This window comes from Embiotoca jacksoni, unplaced genomic scaffold, assembly GCF_022577435.1.
Source record: "Embiotoca jacksoni isolate LCO1_2020_lvr unplaced genomic scaffold, fEmbJac1.0.p SCAF_6, whole genome shotgun sequence".
Taxonomy (NCBI): Eukaryota; Metazoa; Chordata; class Actinopteri; family Embiotocidae; genus Embiotoca; species Embiotoca jacksoni.
Window position 1 is genome coordinate 3,144,207 of NW_027185414.1, and position 12,163 is coordinate 3,156,369.

The window sequence follows — 12,163 nt, forward strand, 5'->3', positions numbered from 1 at the left end:
CAGCTGACAGGCCCGGCCGGCATACCAGCCATCAACCAGCTGGTCAGTGTGGAAACACTGAGCAGAACAGTTTGGATCAAATAACCTCTGAAACTGTGATTCTGCCTGTCCCAGATGTAACACAGCAGTGTGGACGTACAGCCAGTCCATGAGCACTTTTACATTTGTTGTTTTAACGCTGCGTTCCTGAGGTGGAAGGTCGGACATTCCCAGCTGCTCCGCTGAACCGCAAACTCTTTGCATTGCACAGCTCTATTCCTCTCACATGTTTCAGGACACGCAGGGGTGAAAACAAAACATATGTGCGTTGAAGAACTTAACGTGATGCTGCATTTATTTTAAAGTGAGTGCTGACTTTTGCTGTGGCACAAGTTGGCTTAACTACAGTCCTGAAAGGAATCCTGCCAAGGTTTGACGCCTAAAATCAGTCTGTCATCTGACTTTAAATGGAATGAAAAGAAGAAACCAGTGTCTCCTTGCCTTTTTCCTGGAAAACCCCTCTACTGCACAGGACTTGATGTGTTTAGGTTTGTTTGGGATCAACAGAAGTAGCATGTGGTTAGCATTAGCAGAAGTAGTTACCCTGGCTTAACAGTTGTAGAAACTCAAGCATAGAAAATCTGAGGAAGAAGGAAGGAAGGAAGGAAACAGGAAACGGTGGTTGACAGATGATCTGTGAAGTGCAGTTAGGAAACTTCATAGTAAAGGACCAAAATAGATGACAAAAGAACTCATGAGTCATGACTAAACCTGAATGGAGTCTCAGATGGTTTTGGGCTGCTTGTTACTTACAGATACAGATGGTGGCGAGGAGTCTGGTCGCGATGAACGGAGGCAGGCAGTTCTGAAAGGCCGGCTGCAAGACGTAATTGGAGAAGGTGAGCGCGATGACCGCCAGCGTGGTCGGATACATGATGAGAACAGCACTCCATAACAACAGGAAGCTACGATAGGAAGAGACAGAACAAGGTGTTGTGTGACAATAAGAACCGTCTTTCATAACATTCTGTTCATTTGTGTTGCTGAAGTTGCTGCAACAAGCTGCTCCGTGTGGGCTTTTATTTTGACAGGGAAACGCCTCTCACTGCTCTCTCTCTCTCTCTCCTCACTTCACATTGACTCATACTGAAAGCTGCCAGAAAAGCGGCAGTTTTCTGTACAGCAGCAGTCGGGGTTGAGGGCTTACTCTTGAACATCTTGGCTGCAAGAGACAGACGTGGAGAAAGTAAAGTAAAACAAAACCAACACTGTCTCTGCACAGGAGATGCAGCATGAGCACCACATTAGCAGAGCAGCAGCAGCTTCAGTGCTCCGTCTGTCTCTACAAAGGAGGCGTTCAAGTACATTATTGAGTGTGTTTCACCCACCGGCCATCATACAGAGGTCAGTATACAATCACTGTAGATGAATGTGTAAAGTAGAGGAAAATAGACTTGAAGCATAAACATTTGCTTCTGTTTACGTGGATATGTGAAATGCAAGCTATTACGCAGCCTGTATAGACAGATACATTGTTTAAAATCTGTTTCATCAGATGAAGGTGAGACGAGCAACAGAAACTGTAACACACGATAAGAGTCTACCGCCATGTTGGCAGATGTACTTTGTGGCTTTGTTTTGAGCCAAATTTAAAATCAACATCAGCATGCTAACATGCTCGTGCTGACCATGCTGATGTTTATCTGGTTAACATCTCAGATCAGCATGTCAGCATGCTAACAATCTGCTAATTAGCACTAAACACAAAGTGCAGCTGGTTGAAATGTTATTAGTTTTGCAGATACTTGATAACTGACCAAAGTATTAGACAAAAGTTTTGATCTGATGACGGCTATAGCATCTGACTGTCTATCAAGAAACCGATAGCCAATTCCACCTTACAGTAGTTTCAATGCATCGGTGCAAAGACAAAAGGCACAAAAGATCCAAACAGCTCAATCCAATACCAAAATATGGTCAACAGAAATGTTATTCCCGAGCTCACCTTATTCCGTGATCATCAAAAGCCACAAAAGGTGAATATTTGACTGCAATCCCTTTTAATTATGGAGTATACAGCCATCAGCACACACACACACACCACCCAGGTCCTAATGCACATACAAACCAACACATTAATATGCAAACAATATGTGGCTCCTACAATGGTCACGAGATAAAAAGTCAATGGGGACCAAAGTCATTCAGACCATATGTTGGTATCAGTGGCATCTGTTACAATTCAATTGTAAAATTCTTGTTCAGAAATTCTTTAAGTGACAAAATGCATTTCCAATGTTGAAAAGAATTCCACCTGGCTTTTCTAATTTAAATGAATGCAAGTCACATCGTTGGATGGGAACCCATTTCTAAGAGTAGACAGGGTTTGGTTTGTAACACAGACCTTTGTTTTCACTATGTCTTACTTTCTCCTGTTGTCTTTGCTTCTTTTGCTGTTGCACCTGTTGTTCTGCCTTTATGGTCGTTTTTTTTTCCTTGCTTCATTTTACACTTGAAAATAACTGAGGCCAACAACGCAGTAAAGAGTAGTGGCTTTCAGACTCTCTATGTTCTATGATCAGCTGACATGTCACATGAACACATGAAAATCACAAGACCTTCAGAGCGGATTGGTTCCAGGCGTGCAGTTCCACTTAACCACGTTGAGTTGTTGCAGTATAATCCATACCAGCGGAGGAAGAGGTATTCAGGTCCTCTACTAAATTAAAAGTACTAACATCACACTGTGATATTGGTAAAATTATGTTGGTATCATCAGCAAAACTTAGTGTATATCCACGTAAACAATAGTAGTGGTATCAAAACTAAAAGTACTATTTCTGAGTAAATTCTTCCAGTCAGAGTTTTGCATGTGCATTTTACTGCCGCAGTAACTTAAGGTTGAGCTAGTTTAACTTTATATTCTGTTGGTTAAACTCCAGTAATGGTCTATAAGCTCATTGTATGCTTGTAGTGTCACATTCCTGTGACAACCACATATCTCAAAATATCTCCACATGCTTTGAAAAACACACCTGTTTTTTCAGCTTTGTGATGATGCATTTCCCAACTAACCCAAGAGGGATTTAAATGGTTTATTTAGTTTCAGGAGTAGGAGAATTTTCTCAACATGTAAAGGAACAATTTATCCTTCAGTTTATCAGACAAGTTCAAAATCACCAGATGTGGAGATACGTGGTTTTCACTGGACAGAAAGGCTATTCTATTTTGAAAAGTAACAAAAAACTAAAACTGTCACACAAATGTAGTGGTGTAAAAGTATAAAGCTGCATGAAATAGAAATACACACGTAAAGTGCCCGAAATTTGTGCTTAAGTGCAGTACTTGGTTAAATGTTACATTCTTGAGTAAATGTTACATTCATACCCGGCGAGTACAACTCAAGCCAAGATGATAATTGGCTGCTGTGGTTTTAGGCACATTAGTGTTGGAAAACTGGGAAAACAACAGGACTTACCCCACTAATCCTCCAAAGATTTCTGTCACATATGAGTAATCCCCTCCAGACTTTGGGATGGTGACGCCCAGTTCAGCATAGCACAAGGACCCGAGCGCACAGATCCCCCCCCCACAAACCCAGACGATGAGTGACAGCCCCACTGAGCCGGCATGCTCCAGCACTCCTTTCGGTGAGATGAAGATCCCAGAGCCGATGATGTTACCTGAGGAGAAAGCACCACCATGGTTATTTACACTTGACAATAGATTAAATATTTAACTACTCAGAGCACAAACGTATGCAGAAAAACTACCGTGACACACAAAGTTGTCACACTTGAATACTAAATTGCAGATTAACTTGAACTCCAAACATTTAGAATCAAGTCTCAGTGTGACTTTCATAGTTCAGAACTCTGTTCAGTCTGTCCACGATTTTACAGTTTATTACTGATTGTTGCGATCAATAATGTTTTACTTTACAGCAGCTTTTCCTGGAAATTGTGATGCTATCTGTGAAGTTTCGGTAATAAGCACACTTCACGACATAGATATGGCTGGGAGTAGTTTAGTTTTTTATTCTGAACTCAAAGAACCATGGGCTCGAAGTTACAAAAGATTCCTCCAATATAAAAGTACTATAGCGTTTCAAATCTGTCTGTGACTCCAATATAAAATACAGAGGTTAAATTTTCGGTGAAAACACCTGCTTTAAATGCTTTTTAAAATAATATTAATTCAAAATATACAAAATCTCCATCTCCTCTTCCTCATCCTCCATCTCCTCTTCCTCTATCTCCTCCCTCTCAAATGCTCCGCTGCATCGTTGTCATTGTGTGCACAATATTCATGTATGAAACTATAACATGCGTCTAACCCTGGAGGTGAAAGGATTGGTAGAATAATTCTCATGATAAAAGCACATTTCCCATAAACCCCATCATTTCCTGTTCTGCTCTTTTTTTTGGTTCAAGACTATTTGAATTTCTATAACTTCAAGATTGTGATTTCTTGAAAGGGACGGTCTATTATTGTTATCTGAAGTCTGGTAATCCTCCTAACTGCTCACATATCCATGTAAACATTTCTGAGAACCCAACAAACATAAAGGGTGTAAACAAAAAGTGCTTGGACAGAGAAAAAAAACCATGGCATCCAAAATATCCCAAACATTTAAAAAAAAAAGCCTCATGGAAACTAATTTAATGACTTCTCCAATCCCCAAAATCTCCCCATCATTAACATTATGTCCATCTTGTGGTGCACATGATGCATCTGTGAAACTGTTTCAGTTCCTTTCTGTCACCCACAGCGACAAATAATATATGCAACTGTAGAATAGGCATCAATCCTATACAAACAGTAGGGTCAGAGGTCAAAGCATTGTAACAGTATGGTCAAGATTATGTGCACTTGAGGAAAGGGAAGCTTGTGAAAAGTTTTTTTCATTTGACCTGTCATTAGGTAATGAGTGGATGAATGGAGGTAGTGGTTTTGACAGAAATACAGTAACTGATATTCATGGCCTTCCCTGAGGGGTGTACTACGGAAGCTCAACATATCCAGGTTTTCTTTGTCTGAGCTGCTCAACAAAGCGGAAACTCTCCGTCAGAGATAATCGGTACAACGACGGTGTTTTTTTTTTTGTTTTTTTTATTATCAACTTTGTCTGTTAACTCAGGCTTTCTGCTTTCGGCTCTGAGCACATTCACATAAGAGAGATGGTGTTTGCAGCGTCTCATCATCATCATGTTCAGCCATTGTCAGTCCACTGCAGGACAAAGGCCTCAGCATGGAGTTTCCACAACTTTCTGACCCTTGCGAAACTATACCCGTTGGCAGTGCGCCAGTAGTGTTGGATTTCATCTCTCCATCTCTTCCGATGTCTTCCTCTATTTCATTTGCCTTCTATTGGTGTCCATACAGTGATTTTTGTACTCCATCTTCCATCTGCTCCCTGGCCAAATGACCGGCCCAAGTCCACTTTCTGTTTTTGATGATTTCCATGATGTCTTGCACTTTAGTTTGTTCCCTTATCCACCTATTTGTTTTTCTATTTTTGTGTGTGATATTTAGTATGCTGCGTTCCATATTGTGTTGAGCTAAGGAGACTTTCTTTTCCATTTTAGTTGTCAGTGTCCATGTTTCTGAAGGATATGTCATGACCATACTGGTCATATGCACTGGTTGAATATTTTCTACTTCAGACACACAGTATTGGGAGGTTTCTTTGGGAGTTAAGGTGAATCTTTGTCCCAAGTAGATGTATTCTTCCACCTGTTCTAGTTGTATACCATTTACAATTATTGTCTCGGGTGTCGTTACGGTGCCTGCTGGAACTTTGGTCTTTTTGATGTTCCTTTTTAAGCCGAATTTCCTGCTTGCAGTATCAAGGTCTTGGAGCATTGTTTCAATTTCTTGTAGGTTATGTGATAGTAATACGATATCATCTGCAAATCTGAGATGATTAAATCGTTGTCCATTGATGTTTATCCCTTTGTTTTCCCAGTCCGTTGTTTTGAATATGCTCTCAAGGCAAGCGGTGAAGTTTGGGTGAGATGGTATCTCCCTGTCTTACTCCTTTCTTGATTTTAATTTTGTTGCTTTCTTTATGTAATTTCACTGTGGTAGTGCAGTCACAGTAGATGTCTCTTATTAACGCTATGTATTTACCATTAATGCCTTGCTTTCAATACAACCTGGGTCTCTACGGAATTGAAAGCCTTCTCGTAGTCGACAAACGCTACACAGAGAGGGATGTTGTACTTAAGGCATTTCTCTTTGAGTTGATTTAGTATATATGTATATGTGTATATAGTGTATGTGGTCCATTATTGAGTAGTTTCTTCTGAAACCTGCCTGCTCTTTTGGTTGGTTTTCATCTAATGTGCTTTCCAGTCTGTTGATGATAATCTTTGTGAAAGGTTTATAGATGTTCGAAAGTAAACTGATGGGCCTATCATTTTTCAAGTCTTTCTTGTCCCCTTTTTTGTGCAGTTATCATTCTTGCGGTACTTTCTCTTGTTGTATACATGCAGAGAATAATTTCGCCAACTCTGTGCAAACTATATCTCCACCTTCTTTGAGTGTGTCGATTAGTATATTGTCTGGGCATGGTGCTTTTCCCCTTTTCAAATGTTTGATGGCATGCTTAACTTCCCAACCAGTCACAGATGGCAGACCTTCTTTAAGTTATTTCTGGTGCTTGATTTATTACTGTCATACAGTTGTGAATAGAATTCTTCTATTCTGTTGAGTATAAGGTCTTGAGCAGTTATTTCTCCACCATTGTTGTCAAGAAGGCTGGTTATCTTCTGCTTCCCACGGGCTAGCTTATTTTTGGTCTTCTTCAAGCTTTTTTTCCCTTCTATTGTAGACTGCATCATATTGGTATTGTATGTTTGAATATCTTCCCTCACATTTTTTCTAATAGTTTTGCATGTCTCCACATTTTATGTTTTGAATGCCTGTATTGTCCATTTTCATCTGTCTCCTCTTTTGCATTAATTTTCAAGTGTTGGCCGAGATTTTGTTATCTTTAGCTTTGGGTTTCTTTCCTCCAATTTTGAGTGCACTTTCTTGTATAACTTCTGTCACCTGCTTGTTCTATTCATCAAGACATCTTGAACCATCCACCCACTCATCATTCAGTGCCTGAAACTAATTTTCCAATTCCAACTGAAATTCCTCATATTTTGCATTCAAATGTTCTAGATTGATGTTGCTGTATTTGGGTCTGACCAGCTTATTTCTCTCTAGACGGGTGTTGATTTTCAACTTGCACATTAGCATGTTGTGGTCGCTACGTATATTTGCTTTGTTGATTGTTGTGACATCTTGAATGTTGTTTGTTTGACAGTATGAAGTCTATTTCTTTCTTTGTTCTCCCATTGGGACTTTTCCAAGTCCACTTTCTTGAATCTCTCTTCTTAAAGAAGGTATTTAAAATCTTCAATTTGTTGCTTATGGCGAATTCCACAAGTCTATCTCCCCTGTCGTTCCTATCGTTTGTACCAAAGTTTCCAACCGCTTCCTCTTCTCCATCTTTTTTCCCCACCTTAGCATTGAAGTGTCCCATTAGTATTTTAAACTGTGCATTTCCTTCCTCTAACAAGTTTGCAATGTCTTCATAAAGTTGTTCTACTTCTTCATCCCCATGGGTAGATGTCGGTGCATACACCTGGATAATCTTTACTTTATACCTTTTATTAATTTTCAGTGTGAGTTGTGCCAAATGTTCATTTACTCCTTTTATTTCTATTACATTTCCTGCTAGGTTTCTATGCACAAGGAAACATACCCCTGCTTGACTTTTGTCTTTCAATCCAATATGGTAAAAATGGTGTCCACCTTTTAATTCTTCAAACTGCTCACCCTTCCTACATACTTCGCTGATTTCTACGATGATCTATTTGATCCCCTCTACTTCCTCCTCCAATTCCACGAGTCTCTCTTGCATCCACGTCCTGACGTTATACGTTCCTACATTCAGATTCCATTTGTGGCCTGTCTTTACCCAGAGATACTTAGCACCCCCTGCTCCTTTTTGGGGGATGCTTATATCAGAGGTTCCTCTCCTAGATTAATTGCTTTACAGGGCTAATGAACTTCGTCTATCCAGTGTCAGCAAGCTGAAGAGAGTTGCTGGATGGCCGATGGCTCATATAAGAGCTCATACACCCTTTAGAGATGGATCTTGTTTTTAATTCCACCAAGGTGTCCAGCCACCCTCCTCACGGGGTACCGGTTTAGTCACTGATGGCCCGACCCTGAAGCAGGTAGTACTGGATTACAGGTTACCAGTAGCAAATGACAGGTCTACTGACATCTGACCTGACTTTGTTGCAGCATCTACCCAATCACAAACATGGACAAGTTTATTGACAGCAGAGCCACATATTTTACAAAAGAGGAGCAAACTATCATTTAAAAATATAAAATGGAGTTGAATGCATAATCCAGCTGGAAGCAGCACAGCTGCAGCTGCTAAAGGATGGAAGGATGTGTGCTGACTGTGTGAAAGTGAAGCCGAAGTTGAGGGCTTATAATAAAGTACACGAGAAGATCTGACTAATTACATGTGCTTTTTTAATTAAATGAATATATTATTAGATGTATTCTCATGACGTGTATGAACGTTTTAGTCTTATTCTTTTACCTGCAGCCCTGGACGTGTCAAACGGATATGAAATAAATATAAAAACTTAGGTAAAAGCATAGATAGGTTTACTGTCAGATCTTATAACGCTTTAGTGCATCAATCAGTCCCTGTTGTCGGATGATATAAACAAGAAACAATGAAGTTAATATATGCAGTACCTCATAAAAATCAAAGGGGAAAGACACAAAGGTTTGTCGGTCTCTGAACACTCTACCCCCCCACAGAGGACGGGCTGTCTCACTCCACAGCAGACTGTCTCACTCCGCAGAGGACTTTCTGTCTCACTCCGCAGAGGACTGTCTCGGTTGTGGCTGGCCGGAGAGTGATGTACACAGTCTTGCACCAAATTCTCTCATGAAGGTTGGAAATTTCAGTCTGAAAAGATCCTTTTTTTTGGAGGGGAGCTGTTAATTCAACTGTATGATAGTTTGAGAATCTGCATTTTGTGGTGCCGTTGTCATGTACTGACAGGCGTTTCTCCTATTTTGTCCACCCTGTGCATCAATGAGATCTGTGATCTGACTTTTGTACATTCATATCTGGAAAAAAGAGAGTGAAAAGCAACCTATTTTCATGGCCGTTAACATACAGTTTAGTTAAAACCATCAGTGCAGCCGAGGCTGTTTTGTATAATTCATAATTACTCTGTGATCAATAGAGACATTGCAAAATAAACATATCATGTACAGCTATAACTCTATTTATACAAAGATCTGGTGATTTAGTGCTGTGGGATGTTGGAAACATTGGGGTTATAGTTCGGACTCAGCTGACCCCCAAACAGGGACAACAACAGGTCCCCTGGTGGCTCAGTTGGCGAAAGGCACGAACTAATAAGTCACCATGTCATGAGCTCAAATCCAGCCTGGCATTCATGTCATCACCCCGACCAAAAGAGAGGACAAAACAAAAACTAACACACACAACAGAGAAACCAAACAGCAGCTGTCCAAGCAGAACGTCCATGTTTTTTTGTTTTTTTTAAATTTTATCTTTGGAGAAGTTCGGGATAAAAAGAGTCTTCCCAAAAAAGAAAAAAAGACTCAACTGTAAACATTTAAGGTCTTAAAGCCCAGTGAGGCACACCATAGCTCTGAATGCTCCCTCATGATTCAGAACAAGAGAGGAGGTCCGAGGAGCGCATTTATCACTGTCTGATCTGATTGTGGGGGCTGTGGTGAGATGCGGAGCTGTTACATAATGCCTGCGTTGTGTTTGTTATGTCATAAAGTTTGGCATCGCTGCTGAAAGCATGAATCAGAGTCCTACTGACCCTCTCAGCCTCCCTGCACCACTGCCGTGAAACTCTGCTGCTCAGATTAATCACCATTTAACTCACGGGAATCACTCACCACCCTCCTGTGTCAAGACACGACACAATCACTCCTTCAGTCGTAAAGTTGGTCTGAAAACTTGTTTTACAGGGAAATATCTTTTTATGGATGTGAACTTGTCATGCGTGTATTAAGAAGCATGAAGCAGTGATGACCAGACTTTGCCCAGAGGGGGAACTGACAGGTTGTGGCAGGAATAGAGCTGCGAACATGTGGGAATGGTGTCATATTTCCCACTGAGTGTGATAAAAGTACGTTCAGTGCGGTTAAAGATTAATATTATTTGTCATTTGATATGTGGTTTACTGTCTTGTCCAAAGTGTAAGCAGCGGTGTGAGTAGTGGTTGCATGCGGTGAGGACTGCACGCTGACAGCAGTAGTCCACATTACGAGAGTAAAGCATTGGACATGTGAGTAGGCCAGCGGGTGGGCAGGAGCATGACTCAAGTTGCTCAAATTGTGCCGTTCAATTTGTCAGTTTGTCAGTGCGTGTGTTTGTGTGCAACATAAAAGTGTTGAAGCTCTGCAATAAACCCTGAAGTCTACTCAGACCTTTTGGTTTGCTTTGAGAGACATTGGCAACATCTAAGGCAGGGGATGAGTATGTGTGTGTTGAGAATCAGTTTGTTATTGTTTACATAGAAGAAGCTTATTCAGCTTGTTCTGTGGCACTCAGCTATGTGAATAAATGTTACAGTGTCTGAGATAAAGAGTAGCTGGACGGACACATTCATTTTGTCAAAGTAGCTCTAGGACGGAAAAAGGTTGGAGACCTTGAATCGAGGACTAGTGTTTGTCAAATGAGCAAAATAAGTTCAATGGGCTGGTTGTAGGAGCGTTAACTATGCGGTATCAGCTTCTATCAAAGCACAACAAAACAGATGTGACCTTAGCTATAAAGATAATTATAACTAATTTAACACTCCAAGGAGGATCCATAAAAAAAAAGAAAGCAAGACATGCAAGACAGAACAATGACAATTCATAATTTAACTTAAAAGACAGCTCAGATGTAGGCTGCATCTCCAGTGTTTTCTCGACCTGCATAAGTACAGAGAGCTGCTCTTTCTAGGGCTGTTTAAAAGCTTTAATGATGCCGTTTTCCGACTCAACCAAGTGATACATGAAGTTGTGCATCAGACATCTTAGAATTGCCTCACGTGGGAGCACAAGAGTACACAAGTCGTTCACTGGCACCATACAATCAGTGATAGACCTAAAGCAACAAAACTCACCGCATCACTGCAAGCTACAATGAGCCTCCGCATAATAGTTTTCCTGCAGCTCCACCAAAGATACGCTGTGTACATAAAGTGAGCACAAAGCTCTGAATAATGAGTATTTGTCAACATTGATGGAACCCATACTAAACTTGAGAAGCGACGTATTGGACTGAGCACAACACTGTCGATAAGTATGTCCGTCATCATTCAAATCATCAGTGATTAGCATGTCATAAGGGGAAGAGGAATATCGGACACGTGAAACACAGAAGTAACTGATTTTCTATCCTCTCTACTTCTAACTACCATGACATTACTATTTTTGGCTTTAAACCTGATGCCATCACCTTTGCTGTACTGTGAACACACCTTCAGTAATTGCTGCAGCCCAGCACTGTATGGACTCTATGGACTCTATAAACATAATATGATTGATAACAGAGTTTCCAACGAGACACCCATTCAGTTGTTTTGATAAATCATCCATATGCACACTGAACAAACAGGAAACAGAATTCCACCTGGCGTACACTGTTATATAGATGAAACCCGCATTGACTGATGGACAAACCCGAAGACTCGGACTAAAAATACAGTGTTAGAATCTGGAGGGACACCATGTACCATGAAACCTTTATAGCAGGCAAAGAACAAGGCCTATAACTGGCATTAGATGTTCTGCAGTAGTACGATCCATACCACAAGCATTATAATGGCATGATAAACATCATATGATACCATGTTTTCAGAGGGTGCTCGCACCATAATATGTTCGTGCGACATATTTTATCTGGGCCATATTATAATATTGGCAACCCGGAATTACGTGTAATACACCTGTCAGTCCACAGTGTCAGTGCCTCGACTATTATAGGCATGGAACATAAGGTGCATAAGGTCAGGTAAATTACTTAATGAATATTATCGAAGTTAATACTTTACGTCATATTAGTAACATACTTAAAATCTGTTGACTTCTGTTTTCTCACGAACCTGAACACTGGCCG

General features: G+C 40.6%; 1 protein-coding gene across 1 annotated transcript in view; it reads right to left on the reverse strand.

The window, feature by feature from the left end:
• The window catches only part of slc7a10a (solute carrier family 7 member 10a), a 29,252-nt gene that overhangs the window by 14,885 nt on the left and 2,204 nt on the right, over positions 1-12,163 (reverse strand). Inside the window, exons 2-3 of the mRNA XM_069174001.1 lie at positions 3,458-3,662; positions 793-944 (exon numbers count right to left, since the gene is read on the reverse strand). Coding sequence (XP_069030102.1) covers positions 793-944; positions 3,458-3,662 — 357 coding nt within the window. The remainder of the gene's footprint in view (positions 1-792; positions 945-3,457; positions 3,663-12,163) is intronic.